The sequence below is a fragment of the Lactuca sativa genome, chromosome 3, assembly GCF_002870075.4.
Source record: "Lactuca sativa cultivar Salinas chromosome 3, Lsat_Salinas_v11, whole genome shotgun sequence".
NCBI classification, from domain to species: Eukaryota; Viridiplantae; Streptophyta; class Magnoliopsida; order Asterales; family Asteraceae; genus Lactuca; species Lactuca sativa.
Window position 1 is genome coordinate 36,018,365 of NC_056625.2, and position 19,146 is coordinate 36,037,510.

The following is a 19,146-nucleotide window of genomic DNA, read 5'->3' on the forward strand; positions in this document are numbered from 1 at the left end:
GAGGTGGAGTGTTGAGAGCCACTTGAAGCTTCTTCTTCATCAAATATCATTAATTCATCATCAGAAGGGGTAGGCTGATTTACCTCATTGAGATTAAAGTCATCAAACCCGAATGTAGGTGCGGAGCTGACTTCAATTGTGGTGCCATCGCCTTGAGAAGTTTGAGCATTTGGAGTTGGAGGGATTCTTGAAGTACCTTGATCATCGGGAGTGGTCTGAGCGTTGCGGACTGTCTCAACCATGTTGGACATCCACTCCTACACTTTCAGAATAGTGGTTACGGTGTTGGCGTTGTAAATTGCGCCTACCCAATACTTGGCCACTATTTGAATTTCTCGCTGTTTTTGTTGAAGCTGCTTGGTTTGACGATCCTTTCTTGCTTGAAATGCCCTACGGAAATAGGCATATTTCTTTGCTTCAGCTTCGTTTGATGGCTTGTGCAATAGGCATTGGCGGATGAAAGTACAAACTATAGGGAATGCTCCTCAGTGGAATGGAATTTTTACATATAAATTTAATTTAATTCGTATAAAAAACTATTTTTAAAAGAGAATTTCTTATGTGCCCCCAACCCATGAATATCTTGGAATCGCCACTAGCAATATGGCTAAGCCTAGAAATATGAGACTACCTAATTCTAGGGGCATGCAATCCTAACGTATATTCTTAACACTTAATTAATATCAGTATATATTTCAAGTAACACAAAGCAATCAATAGTCAAGCAGTCAATCTAACATGCAATTCTAGCACACAATCCCTGAAAATATCCTTAGCCTATCCACTACCATGCATTTCTAGCATAACACATATCAACAAATATATAAATAGTATGGATATTTCGGGAACCATTTTCCTGTTCGAGCTCCGGCTGACGGTACACATCCCATCTCCTTTGTCCTTTTTATAAAAATTGAATTCAAAAAGGTTTGTGAAAAATCTTAGATCCTTAGGTTGAGTTTGGAATCCAACAAGTGTTCATCCAAATCCCTCAAACCAGGGATATGATGTTGGGTTTTGAGCAATCTAACACTTCCTAAGTGTGCATGCAACCCTAATAAACCTTGGATCTATGTTTGTCTAAATACATGCAAAATAATAATTTTCCAAGGTTTATAACCTATCTAACATGGCATGGGGAACATTTCAACATAAAAGAGTTAGAAGAGATTACATACCTTTGTTGTGTTGGGTTCTTAGGAGTTTGAGGGCCAAGCACCAATAGTGTGAATGCCTCAAATGGAATCACAAACACCACAAACACTTGGAAAACTTTGAGAGAGTATACACACTCTTGTATTTTCGGCCACACACATGCACACACACACTAGAACACTAGCTTTCTCTTAGGCTATCTTAGGCTCTCTTTCATGCTCCATAAGCATGCTTATATACTATGCATGGTTAGGGTGAAACCCTAATAACCCATGTCTTTTCCTATTCCAAGGATCCATGGGTTAAAAGCTCCATGGACTTCCACATAAGCCTAGCCCATTAACAAATGAGTATTAGCCCACACTATATAAAACAAATAGCCCATAATTTAATTAGTATTCCTTTTAATCTCTAAATTAATCCATAATTAATTTAAGACTAAAACTAATTAAATAACGTAACTTCATATTAATATATTATAACTCATAATATATTAATAAACATATGTGTATAACTCTCATAAAATTATCCATAATAGTTTGGATGAGATGCAACCCAAATGGACCATGCCGGTCGGGTCAAGTATATACCAAATAAGTTATGGACTTAGACACCTTATCCAACAGACTCCCACTTGGATAAGTCTAATAACTATATTTGCCTATAACTTCAGGAACCAACCAACAATCGTAGCTCTCGAAAACTCCCTCGAACAATGAAGACTCTGTCGAACTATGAAGCGCCATTTTAGATAAGTGATCACAAAATCCTCTGTTCTCATGATATCAGCCGGACAAACACATGGAACTATGTCTTGCTTATTGTCTAGCAGTTGTTTCTCGATTATCCGATTTGTTTGACGAAGAACTTCACTGAACACATCGGTTTAGTTCTGACCAGGCCTGGTATATGGGTCAACACAAAATCATCGAGGGGCCCGGATATCGCTTCTATTTCTAGAAGGAACAGATAAACTTCGACTGATATGCTTGTTCTACTACTTATTGAATTGTACACAAAGGCACGTTTTATAACATCAAGTTACTGATGCGTTTACGTGCAATCAATGCACAACCAACTCATAGGTAACAACTCATATCTCTAGGTTTAAAGATTTATATGATGTTATCGTCTCACGATCACTCGAGATAAATTCCATGAAGTGATACAAGTGAGCGTGGGTTTATACCAATACTCATAACTTATGAGTACTCATGAATGTTGCAGCAACCATTGCCATGCCTAAACACCTTTAAGGCATCTACAAACCCAATTCATGACAATCTTGATTCATACCTACTTCCGACGTATGATCGATTGTGGAGGTTTGAACAAATTAATTATTCTGGAAGTCAAAACATGCAAAACTGAAACAATAGTAAATAATTGACAATGATAGTAACACTTTACTCATAAATAAATCACAAATTTTATTCATCATCAAACGTCGATTACATTTTACAAGTTTCAGGAAAACTATCTAATCTGTAAAGCTAATATCGTCCCTCAGCCCGATGCGTCTCGCATGCTGAAAATGCTTAACCCTCGTCAGTCCCTTCGTAAGGGGATCTGCAGGATTCTCATCTGACGATATCCTCCTTGTCACAAGGAGTCCTTCTTCAATCTTGTGTCTTATGAAGTGATATTTTCTGTCAATGTGTCGGGATCTGCCATGATCTCTTGGTTCCTTGGCTAAGGTAACCGCACTATTGTTGTCACAGAAAATCTCTATAGGTTCCTTAATAGCTGGTACAACTCCAAGGTCTCCGATGAAGTTCTTTAGCCATATCGCCTCCTTCGCTGCTTCACTCGCTGCTATATACTCTGATTCACAAGTCGAATCAGCCACCGTCTCCTGCTTGGAACTCTTCCAAGAAATTGCCCCTCCATTTAAGGTAAAGATCCAGCCCGACTGAGAGCGAAAATTATCCCTATCAGTCTGAAAACCAGCATCACTATACCCTAATATTCTCAAGTCATCACTGCCACCAAGGGTAAGGACCCAATCCTTAGTCCTCCGCAGGTACTTGAGAATGTTCTTTACCGCGGTCCAATGAGCCTTGCCAGGGTTCCCCTGATACCTGCTGACCATGCTCAAAGCAAATGCCACATCAGGACGGGTACAAGTCATAGCATACATGATCGAGCCAACTGCGGAAGCATATGGTAATTGGCTCATCTCAGCTATCTCAGCCTCTGTACTCGGACTCTGAGTCTTACTCAGTTTGGTATTGCTTTGGATCGGTAAATCTCCTTTCTTGGAATTCTCCATGTTGAACCTTTTCAACACCTTATCCAAGTAGATACTCTGACTAAGTCCAATTAGTCTTCTACTCCTTTCTCTTAATATCCTTATCCCTAGGATATAGGTAGCCTCCCCTAGGTCCTTCATAGCAAAGCACTTCTCAAGCCAGGACTTAACCTCCTGCAAGGTTGGGATGTCATTTCCTATGAGTAGTATGTCATCCACATACAGTACCAAGAAGCTAACTATACTCCCACTAGCTCTGACATACACGCAAGACTCATCTTCGCTTCTCAAGAAGCCAAACTCTTTTACCTTCTCATCAAAACAAAGATTCCAGCTACGAGATGCTTGTTTTAATCCATAAATGGATTTCTTAAGCTTGCATACTCTATTAGGGTGCTCTGCATTGACAAAACCCTCTGGCTGATTCATGTACACATCCTCAGCCAACTTCCCATTAAGGAAAGCGGTTTTGACATCCATTTGCCATATTTCATAATCATGAAATGCTGCAATGGCTAACATAACCCTAATAGACTTAATCTTGGCCACCGGCGAGAAGGTTTCATCATAATCAATACCTTGAGTTTGAGTAAAACCCTTCGCAACCAGTCGAGCCTTATAAGTATGCACTTTTCCTTCCATGTCGGTCTTCTTTTTGAAGATCCATTTGCACCCGACTGTTTTACGGCCTAGTACATTGTCAACCAAGTTCCAAACTTGATTGTCATACATGGACTGTATCTCGCTGTCCATAGCCTCCTCCCATTTAGCAGACTCCGGGCCTGCCATGGCTTCCTTAACACTGCTAGGTTCATCCAAATTTACTAGTGTACTATCACTAATAAACGTATCACCTTCCGTAGTAATATGAAAACCATAATAAAACGAAGGTGTGTTCCTAACCCGTGTGGAACGTCTCGGAGGTACAGACTCGTCAGCTGGATCAACAGGAGTTTCTATCTCAGGTTGATTGCTAGTGTCTGAGGTTCCTTCACCAATTGATTCTTGAATTTCTTCAAGATCAATCTGCCTCCCACTGTCTCCTTGGCTTATAAATTCTTTCTCGCGAAAGATCCCTCTTCGTGCTACAAAGACCACATTCTCACTGGGTCTGTAGAAAAGGTAACCGAAGGATTTCTGTGGGTAGCCGATGAAAATACACCTTTCACTTCGGGGTTCAAGCTTATCATGAGTTTCACGCCTCACGAAGGCTTCGCAACCCCAAATTTTGATGTGGTCCAAATTGGGAACCTTCCCAGTCCCCATTTCATGAGGTGTTTTGGTAACCTTCTTTGTAGGGACTAGATTAAGGATATGGGCGGCAGTCTCTAAGGCATACCCCCAAAAAGAGATTGGTAACGAAACTCGACTCATCATAGAGCGAACCATGTCCAACAAGGTACGATTACGCCTCTCAGCTACACCATTCAGCTGTGGTGTCCTGGGAGGAGTCAATTGTGAGACAATCCCACACTCCTTAAGATAGTCAAGGAACTCGGTACTAAGATACTCACCACCTCGATCGGATCGAAGCATCTTAATGTTCCTGCCCAATTGATTTTCTACTTCCTGTTTGAATTCCTTAAACCTTTCAAAGGTTTCGGACTTGTGTTTGATCAAGTAGACATACCCATATCTACTATAATCATCAATAAAAGTCACATAATACCGATTAGCGTCCCTTGTGGCGGTTTTGAATGGCCCACATACATCAGTATGTATTAGGTCCAACAAACCTTCACCCCTCTCACAAGTTCCAGTGAAGGGTGATTTTGTCATTTTTCCAAGTAGACAAGATTCACAACTATCATCTGATTTGAGGTCAAATGATTCCAAGACTCCACTCTTTTGGAGTTGGTCTATGCGTTTCTTGTTTACATGTCCAAGACGACAATGCCACAATGATGCTTTATCTAGGCTAGTAGAAGAATCAATATACAACACATTATTTCCTAAGTTGTCTACAATCGACACAGTTTCATACACGCCATCACAAGGTAATGCTTTAAAATAAAACACATTATTAAAGAAAGCATTAATACCACCACATTCATTATCAAACGAAAAGGTAAAACCTTGTTTGTACAAAGCATGAAAAGAAATAATATTCCTCGCCATTTCAGACGAGTATACACATTTATTCAAATCTAATTTTAACCCATTATTAAGCAACAAAGTATAAACTCCAATCTTGGAAACAGGTGAAGCCTTCCTATTCCCCATGATTAAGTTTATCTTCCCGTGCTCCACATCCTCACTTCTTCTTAGGCCCTGCAAATCAGAACATATGTGAATACCACATCCTGTATCAAGCACCCAAGAGTTAGAATATGTTGAGTAATTAGACAATATAGTGTAAATACCTGCATAGGTGGGTTTCACTTTCCCATCCTTTAGATCCTGCAAGTACTTAGGGCAGTTTCGCTTCCAGTGTGCCTTTTCATGGCAATAAAAGCATTCAGCATCCTTTGGAATGGCAGAAGGAGTGACAGAACCGTTCTTAGTCTTGTATGAGGAGCCTTCAAGAGACTTTCCCTTGGTACCCTTCGAAGGGTGCTTCCTCTTTTTCCCTTTGCCTTGCCCAATAGCTAAAACAGGGGTAGAAGTTGGAGTAGGAGTAGTAGAGGTAACAACCGCTTTACCCTTAAGACCGGTTTCAGCGGTCTTCAAGAGTCCTTGAAGCTTGCTGAGGGTAACTTCCTCCTTGTTCATATGATATGTCATTCGAAAATGATCATAACAAGAAGGCAAGGAGTGCAAAATGATGTCAATTGCTAACTCCTCGGGGATGTTAACATTCAGCTTCAGCAAACGGTCCACATACCTTTGCATCTTTTGCATGTGGCCCGTGACGGATTCACCGTCCTTCATGCGGGTAGTTATTATGGAGGAGATTATTTCATACCGCTCCTGACGGGCACTCTGATGGTACCTTTCCATCAAGTCTTGGTGAGTCTCAAAAGGGTAGAAATCTTCATATGACTTTTGGAGCTCGGCTGTCATCGTGGCCATCATGATACATGCCACCTTAGTAGCATCTCTCTCATGAGTCCTGAATTCAGCGATCTCCTCAGGAGTAGCAGTAGACTCATCAAGTTCTTTTAACTCCTTATCGAGGACATATTCCTTGTCCTCGTAACGAGTAACCATCCTGATGTTCCTAATCCAATCCATGAAGTTGGAACCATCAAAGATGACCCTCCCACAAAGATTCATGAGAGAGAAAGAACCAGTTGGGTTAGAGCCTGAAGCATTAGTGTTGGAAGACATCTGAAAGAAGAAAGTAAGTTTAGATTAGATATTTAGGATCCTTAATAAGACACCCAAATGTAATATTAAGGCTAGGATCCAATCACAATATATTACACTTAGAAGAGGGATGCCGTAATCTAAGTAATAATATATTTGAAAGGTAGGCGAATGACGATTCACCAATTTCCACCATGAAAACGAAATGATTAATTAGGTTTAATTGGATTTGAAATTCCTAGATTCTTTTGAGATTCATTGAACTTTTCAATGGCATGTTTCAATCTCGATTGTGCCCTTCAAGTTTTGTGACTGGGATGCCGAGGATCACAAAACAAGGTGTGAATAACCATGCTAACTCACTTGGTACTCCTAATATTATCACCTAATCAATGTGCCGGTTAACCACACACGCTCCATTGATCTATGACAACATTAAGTTACCCTTCGTGATCCTTACTAGTCTAATTAGTGTGCCGGTTAACCACACACGCTCCACTAACGACTTGGTAAGGTACAAAGTGTGAATTCCATGGATTAGCACCATGTTCACATTTTCCTAAAATAACTAAGATTGGGAATTAAAAGAGTTTAGTTATTTTATAATATTCATTATACTTTTAATGAGGATTTAAAGTCGTTGTTCTACCCGTTCGGCTAACGACCCTCCACCGATCAAGCAAGCGGTGGGTGAGAGTATACACCCATTAAGTCGCCATTTTATAGGCAACAACCTTATACCCACCTTATAGACCGGCTTCGTGAATGAGGCCTACTAACGGTAAAACGACTTATTCTTATACATATATATAATAATTAACCATTAATGTTATAAATAGTATAAGGGTTGAATTTTAACTATTAAAACTCTAAGGTTTGGAATTAAAGTTTATTAAAGTGTGTGAAACTTTACAAATTCCAAAACTTGAGGACAAGTTTTGTAACTTTGCAAAACTCTTCATTTCATAACTTATGAATTAAAGGTTCATAAAAATGAAGACTCTTCATTTTCATGTAACTTATGTGTTTTAAGTGTGTGTTATATGAAAGTGACCTTTGGTAATCCATAACTTGAGGACAAATTATGGACTCCATTAAAACACATAAATGATTAAGAATTAATTCTAAACAATTCAGCAAATAATTCCTATCATTTTCTAAATTCATAAGAACATGAACATGATCATCAAAAATTCAAGAATTATATGAACACATAAAAACATGGATTTTTGATATATGCTATTGTAAATGGATTAGAACAACCATTACACCAACTAAAATAAGTTTTACAACACCAAAACAATTTAGGGTAATGTTTCCAGTCCATTTCCAGCAGCAAAAGTCGAGATTCTGCATTCTTTCGATCCTACTCGCCGAGTGCACGAACGGACTCGTCGAGTAGGTTGAAGTTTGCCTTGGACTCGGCGAGTCCCCCCAATGGACTCGGCGAGTCTAGCATGCAGACAGCAACGATTTCGACTTTTTTCACTATTTTGCATCAAGTATCAAACAAGCAAGCCTAGGCTCTGATACCACTGTTGGGTTTTGAGCAATCTAACACTTCCTAAGTGTGCATGCAACCCTAATAAACCTTGGATCTATGTTTGTCTAAATACATGCAAAATAATAATTTTCCAAGGTTTATAACCTATCTAACATGGCATGGGGAACATTTCAACATAAAAGAGTTAGAAGAGATTACATACCTTTGTTGTGTTGGGTTCTTAGGAGTTTGAGGGCCAAGCACCAATAGTGTGAATGCCTCAAATGGAATCACAAACACCACAAACACTTGGAAAACTTTGAGAGAGTATACACACTCTTGTATTTTCGGCCACACACATGCACACACACACTAGAACACTAGCTTTCTCTTAGGCTATCTTAGGCTCTCTTTCATGCTCCATAAGCATGCTTATATAGTATGCATGGTTAGGGTGAAACCCTAATAACCCATGTCTTTTCCTATTCCAAGGATCCATGGGTTAAAAGCTCCATGGATCATCCATGGACTTCCACATAAGCCTAGCCCATTAACAAATGAGTATTAGCCCACACTATATAAAACAAATAGCCCATAATTTAATTAGTATTCCTTTTAATCTCTAAATTAATCCATAATTAATTTAAGACTAAAACTAATTAAATAACGTAACTTCATATTAATATATTATAACTCATAATATATTAATAAACATATGTGTATAACTCTCATAAAATTATCCATAATAGTTTGGATGAGATGCAACCCAAATGGACCATGCCGGTCGGGTCAAGTATATACCAAATAAGTTATGGACTTAGACACCTTATCCAACATATGATACCAACTTGTTCATTTTCATAAAGTTTCAATCAAGACAAAACCATTTGTTCATAAACCATAATCCAAAATTAGAGTTATAAATAAAAACATTGTGAAATCTCAAATCATAAAACAACTTATGTGTATGTGCAATCACGCCTTCACCTTCCGATGATCTGTAGAAGCACCTGAAAACATTTAATTCATAACTATAGTCACAAAGCTTAGTGAGTTTCTTAAAATACCATATACAACACAAAATATATATTCACAATAGTAACGGGTTTGTTTCAACCATGCAGACCTCGCCCAATGGATTCGTTTCAACCCAACAGGCCTTTCTCCGAAAAGCATATAAGCATACAAGCAACCAATAAGACCCTACTATTCTAACTAAAGATACAATCATACCATGACACTATGTAATAAGTAATATAGTGAGAAAACTCACTCGAATCCCAAAACTGAATCTGACTATCCGGAGTCCCTAAGAATCAGCTACACGAACCATATAAACCAATCACAGGCTAAACCCTTGGTCTATAGCTCAAAACCCCAAGTTTGACCAAAGTCGAAACCGTAAAAAAAATAGTCAACAGTCAACAACTGTCAACGGTCAACGACAATCATGTCGTGACCAACTTCTGGTCACATCGTGATCACTAAACGATAAAATAGTAAAAAAAAAAACCCCAAATCCGTGTCAATAACTAAGTCTCGGATTTGACTCTTCTAAGTGAGTTAATGGATAGAGTTTCCAACTTTATCTATTCTCATGCACAAAACTCTTCAAACCTCTAACCCTAACCTTAAGATGACTATAGCTCATGCATGTCTTAAAAGGAAAGCATGCATTCTCATTTTTTCCATTAATAACCAAGTCCAGAAGTCATAAAATTCAAGAATTATGTTATGGAGCTCTCCAAACTTAAAGAACTCCAAGGAAATGGACTAAAAAAGGGACCAAAACATCAACCTTCAATAGATCTAAGGATGAAAGAACATAAAGCTTTGATCTTGAAACTTACAAAGGTCTAAAAATGACATAAAGGCTAAAAACTCCAGGTAGAATACTTACAGAATCAACCTTCCTTCTTTTCTTCACTTAAAAGTATCAAAACAACACCAAAAATGATTTTAGGAGAGATTATGAGTTGAAAAGCTTCAAAAAGGGCAAGGGTTTTATTAGAGGTGCTCAACGAAGTTGTAGAGGCTACAAATTTTGAAATTCAAGGTTAAATGCTCTTAAATAGGCCCAAATCCCAAGGTGTAAGCCTATACATCGGGATTTGTGTTGTGATACCTCTTGTGTCGCGTCGTGAAAAGCGTGATCTAGCAAGACCCAAAACAACTTAAGCCCAAACTTCTCTTAGCCTAAAACTATACCCTTAAGTCTTATTCCCTTTACTCTTAGCCCAAAACCCTTGTTCCTTTAACGCGCAAACTTCACCCTTTAAAGCCAAATACCTTCTCTTGATCAGTTTATGTTTGAAATTCTAAATTATGAAACATCCTGAAACCAGATGTTACATAAACCGCACCCACGATGTGGTGTTCCTGGGTGTGCTTCCGACTGCCACACACAGCGTTAATGGTATACTGTATGGCCTTATAGGCTTATAATGAAATTTAACAGACTTGTTTGGTTCATAACCCAATGTTAACTTCGAATATGATAATTGATACAATTATTTTCCGATTTCTAATATATTGTTAGTTTTATTTTAATATAATTCAACTTTACAAAAAAAAAGTCATTGGTGTAACACCTTTCAAATCAAGTATTATTAAGGTAGAGGGTATTCGCCCTTCCTAACATATTGTAACATCCCGAAATTCAGGTAAAGCTATTTAACCCTTCTCCTTTTCCCAAGTTGTCAAGTTAAGTCCCTTAAGTAAAATGTTAGGCTAGTGAGTACGTTGGGCGTATTGAGGAGTACGCTGCGCGTACTCGCGCGCTTAATTTGGACGCGGACTCGCCTGGGTACGCTGGGCGTACCCAGGGTTACGCTAGGCGTAGCGAGCCCAGGTGTAAACCAAAATTTGGGGCTTGTGCACTATAAAAGGAATGTTATGGCCTTGACCTCAGCCTCCATTCTAGAGAGTGAAACCCTAATAGAGAGTCCTCCTTCGTTTCTAGCTAGTGTCTTGGTGTTCTAAGCTTCTAAGTGTCATTTCAAGGTGGTGGAAGAAAAGAAGAGGCCATTTTGGAAGCTAGAAGTTTGTGGGAAAGAGTAGATCCGAGCTTTTCAGAGGTTGGAGCTTCTTCCTGAGGTAAAAAGCTCAAAACTTGCCTTGTCTTTTGTGTTGTGTGCTTCTTGGACCAATTTCTAGGCTTTTTGGTCCCAAGATGGAGACTTTATGAGCAAATGGTCTCCATTGGCCTAGATTTATCATATTTCAGGACTATAAGAGTTGTATGTTCATAAAAATGCAATCTTAGACGTAAATATTGAGCCATGCATGAGATCTAGACCTTTGGAGGAAAAAGTAAAGGTGTTAGAGGGTGTAAGGACCTTTACAGCCATGTCAAGGCTTAAAGGTTCCGACTTTAAGGGATAAGAGGCTTAAGGAGAGTCAGATCTGGAAGTTGAAGGAGTGTCTTAACCTTTTAAGACCGAAATCCAAGGAAAGGTTGAAACTGAGACTTACGCTCGGCGTAACTCTCAGTACGCGCAACGTAAGGGGTTGAGACCCCGATTGTGGTTCGCCGACGTACGCCCCGCGTACAGTGAAGGTACGCGTCACGTACTGCCTCCAGTTGACTTTCATTGACTTTTAGGGTTTTGGTCAACCTTTGGACTTTTGGGGTCAAGGAGGCGTAAAATGGTCTTTTACCCATATGTGGAAATTGTAGAGTGGATTTAATCTAGCCTTTGAGAGCCATTATTTATTGAGAGTATTGTTATTTGTTTAGGCGGGGGCTAGATCAGTGTGTTCGAGTGCGAGACTATCCAAGATACCCGAGGTGAGTCTTCTCACTATACTGTACCTGGAAGGGTACCTATGTGTGACCGGAAGGACATATATGCTATGAGATATATGTGCTACATGCTGATATGTGATATGTATGTGTTATGTATGTTATGTATGATAAAGACCGGAAGGTCAAGATGACATGGACCAGAAGGTCAAGAGGTTACGGACCGGAAGGTCGATGCGGGTAGGACCGAAAGGTCTACCGGGATTCGGGACGTAAGTCCCCTGAGACACTTGGACCGGAAGGTTCCACAGAGTTATGGCCTGGAAAGGCGTATGTATTGTATGAGGTATTTTGGGGAACTCACTAAGCATTTATGCTTATAGTGTTGTGTTATGTGTTTCAGGTACCAGTGAGGATCGCGGGAAGGCATCGGCTTGATCAGTACACACTCATGAGGATTTTTACATATTATGATCTTGGGATGTGATGTTATGAGTTGTTATGTGATACAATGACATTTTTATAACAATTATGAATGAAGGCGTGTTTTTAAAATGTGAAAAATTGTTTTGAAATTTACGTCGTTACACATACTTAACGTATTTGCTACATCAGCTCTGCATTAGCTTTTTTGTTTTTCTCCTTTCTTTTCCATCTTTTCCAACTATAACACATGAAAAGTCATCTTTCCCAACCCACTCTACTCACATGCTATTTTTAATTTAACTAAATCAGAAAATTAAAAATAAAATAATACATAACTTTTTAAAATTTTTTATTCTTTAAAATAATCTTTACTCACTTAAAATAAAACAATTATAAATATTATTAAAAAAAACATTTAACTAAAAAACCATCTTACAATAAAACATAAATTACATCTTAAAACGATGATTAAAATGAAAATAAATACTAAAATACTACAAACAACAAATTAGAAGAAATACTTCAATTCTTAAAAAAAAAGGTGATTTTTTAAAATATTTCATGTCATTTCGTAACAGAAATCTTTCATTTTATGTTGTTTGGGATACTCATTTTTGTTGCATTTAAAATGTCTTCGTTGGAAACTCTGACCTCTCGGGTATTCATCTTGTGAGTGAAAATAACATGAAATTGTTTAACCTTTCGCTACATATTTTCCAAGTTCCAATTGGAAGCAATTTGATGTGTTGGATGATCTCAACCCCCCACCCCCAAGGTGTTGCTTAAAATAATCCAAAACTAATCACCAAAAATATGACGATTTATGTTGAGTAATCTTCCTATTTTTGAAAGTGTCAACGCTTCGTCTTTAATTTTGGACCATCCAACGCATACGACTAACCTATGAATAACATTCATTTAAAAATTGAAAAGAAAATGAGAAGAAAAATTAATGAGTAAAATGGAATGAAATTGAATGAAAGAAGAGGTGTCGTTTCGTAATGTAATCGAGTGGTATTTATAATAGGAAAATTTATTAAAAACATAAAACTAATAATAATTTTAAAATTGTTATTGTTTGAGGAAAAGTCATAGGTTACACAACCCGTCAAACACCCAATATGTGATGCCTGGATATTGCATGTATCGAACCACCGACAGTACCACCAACCCAAAAGTCGAACCTACGGACGATACTGTCTGTCCTTAGAACGTTAACAATAGGAGCTTTTCCAAGAGACTTTTTAAACAAAAAAAAACTTTTGAAAAATAAAAAACATATTGAGAGATCTTTTTAATTTCAAAACTTTTGAGCTTGTTATTTAACAAACTCTAAGGGTGGAGGGTATGCACCCCTCGCAACCCACTCAACATGTTTGTCACATTAGTTTTTCTTTATCACATCTTTTTTATTTTTCCGACCCACAATACATGGAAATCCATATTTTTCTTTCCAACTCACTCGATTAAAAACATACAAAACTACATATAATACAAGTAAACAAGCACAACGTGCAAGTAGAAAAGTGGAGAGGAGTGGTTCCATAACCCGCAAGCAACTTCTTCTAGCGGTACCATTGTTGCTCGGATTCGTCGCATCGGCGGTAACGCCGTCCTCTCGTCAGAGCCCGCTATTGATACCGTCCGCCCAAACCAAGAGTTTTTCCATTTCTTGTGTGAGACGTTGAAACCTATAGATTTTTAACCAATTAAAACCATACAATATCTAAACATAAGTAATATATAAAAAGCAAAATAAAAATCAATTGTATATTTTGAGTTTTTTTTATTAAAATGTTCTAAGTAAAAACTGATGCTCTTAGATTTTCAAACTTTCATTTTCTATGATATGCGACAAATTAACCAGTTTACACACATTAGTAAAGCTTTTACAGTTTGGTCAAAAACCACGCAGGCACTCAATAAGCATTATACATTTTTCTTATCATATCATATGAATTAATTAATAAATTGAAGCCGAAATTTCCAGATTAGTTTCAATGGTATGGAAAAATATTTTATGCATAGACTTGGGGACACAAGGTTTGTTAGAGAATAAAGAAAGTCTTTTTTTTAGTTTTAGTTCATTTATTACAACTTACAAGTGATGCAATAAATGTGACGCAATAAATATGACTATATCTTGATGCGGCATCAATGACCATCAATTTTTTTTTTACAAAATTTCACAATTATCCTTGTGGTTTGTAAAATATTGCATTTTAAGTATTTTTTTTTTTTTTTTATAAAACAACCTCATGGATGACACTGGTGCTTATGGTTTTGAAAATTTCATGAATGGTCCGTCGCATTAATGTTAACTTTTAAGTACTTAGTTTTTTTTTAAATAATTAAATACAAACCTTAACCAAATTATTATATTAAATAAATAAAAATAACTTTGGTTATTTGGTGGAGCATCCAACTAAAAACCATGAACCTTAGCATCATATAATTAAAAAACATTATAGGTTCAATTCATAAATAAAAAAAGTAAAAGAAAAAATGATCCCAACATGGTTTATCGAATTTAAGTTCATTTACTTGAATCAAAACATATAAAAACATTACAAAAACCAAAAATAACTAAATTAGAAAAAAAAAAGGAATACAAATGATACGAAAGGTAAAAAAAATGTTATCAAATTGTTGAAAAATAAAATTAAAATAACAAAAAATTAAAGCATATATATATATATATATATATATATATATATATATATATATATATATATATATATATATTATAGTATATTATAAAGCATATTAGTCGTATCTTGAAATTTATGAGGTATAAGTTATAAAGTTTTTTTGTCCAAGTCAATTATGTATAAATAGAATTTTTAAAATATTAAATTCATTTATATAAATTAATTTACATTTCTTAAACTAGGTAGAATATTAATTTAATTACATGAGTAGTATAAATAAACAAATATAAATATAAGGTATAAACATAATTATTTTATTTAAAAATGATAATTTTTTTATTACCTAATAATTAATAATTATTTCTCCATAAGAAAACTATTCGCCAAAATAGTTATTTATCGCTGACGTTTGCGTGGCCACACTCATATATATATATATATATATATATATATATATATATATATATATATATATATATATATATCCTTAGGTTATTTTATTCTACCTAATTATTGTGCGGATATCATATACTATGAGAATTATTAAGAGAATAAGTTGTTTGATAATATAAATACGTTCAATCTTATATAACTATTGTCATTAACATACATTTTCACTAATTAAATCGTCTATAAGGTTATTATACATTTATTATTATTCTTCTCATTTCTATCAGAATGTTGTTAGAATGTTTATTTGGGTTGTATTCTGTCAGAATGAAAATGAGTGAAAAACGATTTGTGAGAACAAAAATAAATAATAATTAGCGAGAATGCATGAAAATGGCGATATTTTTGTAAAGTTGAACGTATTCGAATTGCTAAACAACTTATTCTCTTAGTAATTCTCATAGCATATAATATCCGTACAATAATTAGTTAGAATGTTTGAACCTAGCTTTTTTTTTTTTCTCTCTCTCACTCTTTCTCTCTCTCTCTCTCTCTCTCTCTCTCTCTCTATATATATATATATATATATATATATATATATATATATATATTATTAAATTTATATTTTATATGTATACAAAATTTCAAATTTTCATAATTGATCCTTGAGGTATATATATAATTTTCAAATTTGGTCTAAGAGCATTTCAATCATTTAGAAGAATCTAACTACTCAAAAGTTAAAGTTAACATTAGAATGACCATTCTTGCAATTTTCAAAACCACAGGAATAAATTGCGTGATGTTTTTTATAGAATTTTTGAAAGTGTAATATTTTGCAAATTATGGGAATTAGTTATGAAATTTTGTTTTTTTTCTTTTAACCAAATATTTTGAGGATAATATCAAGGTGTTTTTAATAAGAAGGAATATATATATATATATATATATATATATATATATATATATATATATATATATATATATATATATATATATATTCTTTAAAATTGAAATAGAAATCATAAAAATATATGAACCTTAATTACTGAACATTAACAATGATCATTATTTTTTCTTTTATTATTAACTTTTTTTTATTTAAAAACATATCAAAGTTAATAATTTTTTGGTTTCATCATTTAAAAATCAATATCGACAAATCTTAATGACAAAAAATTACTCTGTTAACAATATTCATAGTTTAATAGAATTTACAAAATAATTTTGTCATATAAAAACAATATCGACTTATAATTATTAAAATTTAAAAATTATTATTTTTAGTATACAGTTGCTAATGTTTTTGGATAAAATTAATTATAAAGAAAAAAACAAAATTACATATTACCCACGTACGTCCCAACACGCAAGCATGACAGATTGACAGGTGGATTTATCTTTTTTTTTTTTTCCGGGGAGCTTCTTGTTACGAAAGACCATACAATAAGTTTCAAGTCAAAAGTCTACACTTATTTACTTTCTTATTGATTCGAATAGAAATAGTAATTACCCCAATATTTATCTTTTAAAACATTATTTTTTGTTGATATTTTATTGAGAGTTCATACAAGTGTAATCAGCTTTCTTGGAAATATCTTTATGCAATTAAAAAACAGACAAAGACTTTCGGACTTCAATCTCTATAAGACTGCGAACCCTTGTTGGCTTCTTCTTCAATCAGTTGAACAATTAATTCTTCAGACCAGCAATAATGGTGGCGTCATCATTTGCCATAGACCTCAATCTTTTCCCCTTCCACAAAACCGATGACACACCAGTAAGTACTTACATATACCTGACTAATGCTTAAATAAGCATTTCCGTTAATTACATCTATGTATATATATAGTATAACTTAATTGTTTACTCGTTGTGGTTAAGATTAGAGAAGTTCACACCGATGATGATTATGATGACGATGATGATGATGGGGAGGAAGAAGACGATTGTTCGTTTGGAAAAGAGGTTTCTGGTTAATTACATGCATTAATCGAAACTTGTATTACATGAATGAAGTGTGTGTGTGTGTGTGGCATTTTCCTGTAGTTATATTGACGAACGGTGTACATATATACGAGCAGGTTGATGATCATATGATCAGCGGGGATCATTTAAGCAGGATAAACAACGAAAACAAGAAGCTAAAGGAGATGCTTAAGATCGTATGGGAGAACTACAACTCTCTTCAAACGCATGTCAAGAAACTAATGCAAGAAAAACAAGTACCTGAATCGAATCCAAAGAAAAGAAAGCTGGATGAGACAGTTCAACAAAGCTTGTGGAAGAGACAGAATTGGAACTTGGAATCACCAAGGAATACTGGGGTTCAAAGAGTTTATATACCAACAGATCCGTCTGATAAAAGCCTGGTACTTGATTAATTTTTTCTTCGTCTTCAATTCCCTGAACAAGAAACCATTGCACCCCCTTTTAAGAAGCATTGATTAAAGTCAAAGTGTTGCATTTAATTATAGGTAGTCAAGGATGGATATCAATGGAGGAAATATGGACAAAAGGTGACTAGAGACAACCCATCTCCTAGAGCTTATTATAAGTGCTCTTCTTCACCAACATGCCCAGTCAAGAAGAAGGCAAGAACACCATCTCTCTCCCTTCCTTCTTTCTCCAAGATATACATAAGAAATCGTTGGTTTGATTAACTTATCTACTACTAATAAGTTTTATCATGATTTCATGTTGATATATATATATATATATATATATATATATATATATATATATATATATATATATAGAGAGAGAGAGAGAGAGAGAGAGAGAGAGAGAGAGAGAGAGAGAATTTTGTTCAAAGGTTTGCTTATGTGATATGATGTTGTGTTCAGGTGCAAAGAAGTGTGGATGATCCTGGTGTAGTAGTTGCGACCTATGAAGGTGAGCACAACCACAGAAGCACAAAGGAAGAGGCTGCGTATGCCCTAGCCAATGAACATAAGATTTCAAGTAGTGAAAGAAGGTCAAACTCCCCAAGATTTGATGAGGTTTTGGTGGAAAAAATGGCTACTTTTTTAGGAAAAGATCCTGATTTCACTGCAGAACTTGCTGCTGCCATTTCCTCCAAGATTTTGGAAGTCGATTTGTTCTAAGCATGCTAATCGATTCGTATTCATCTCTTTTGTATATGATATGTGGTTTGAACAAGAACACAAAGAGTTTTATAACGGGTATTTGATCGATTTGGCTTGGTAGCAACTCGAATAGTATATATACGCCACTACATAAATTATTGGTAGCCATATATATAGAGGTACTTCGTTGTGATGTTTAGTTTTTTTGTAGATTTATTTGCCAATTAGCCATTTTGTTGGAGGGATGTCTTATGTACATTACACGATTTGTTTGAACACAGGGTGATTTCCATATTTGTATCATCCGTTGTTCACTTATTGTGATTCCATCTTCAAATGCAATGCATTGGATGGGTATCGGAAAGACAAAGATAATAAAAATGTTATAAATTTAGTCATCGACTGAGTCAAAATGATGCCAACAAAAAGACATAATTTGCTACAACTTGAACGCGATAATACCTATATCATAGACAATTATACTAACTCTAAATAATCAAATGAAAAACAATAAACAAAGTGACTTGTCCAAATATGACAATCGATACAGATTTTGATCAAATAGAGGTTGCCTCTTGCAGTGTCTTTGACAGAAATTTCCTTGCACTTGTGTTGTTCTAAATCAAACATCTATGATCTATCCAGAGAGAAAAAAAAAACTATTTTATTCAAGGGGCTGCGCAAGAAAAGTGATACATGTAAAGTGT

The 19,146-nt window shown here is 35.5% G+C and overlaps 1 protein-coding gene across 1 annotated transcript; it reads left to right on the top strand.

Moving 5' to 3' along the window:
• The first annotated feature begins 16,971 nt into the window (after positions 1 to 16,971).
• Positions 16,972 to 18,837, top strand: LOC111917191 (WRKY transcription factor 18). The gene is made up of 5 exons (XM_023912851.2): positions 16,972 to 17,130; positions 17,235 to 17,318; positions 17,435 to 17,722; positions 17,828 to 17,944; positions 18,197 to 18,837. The coding sequence occupies exons 1-5, from the start codon at positions 17,065 to 17,067 to the stop codon at positions 18,455 to 18,457; spliced, it is 816 nt and encodes a 271-aa protein (XP_023768619.1). The 5' UTR covers positions 16,972 to 17,064; the 3' UTR covers positions 18,458 to 18,837.
• Positions 18,838 to 19,146: the final 309 nt, after the last annotated feature.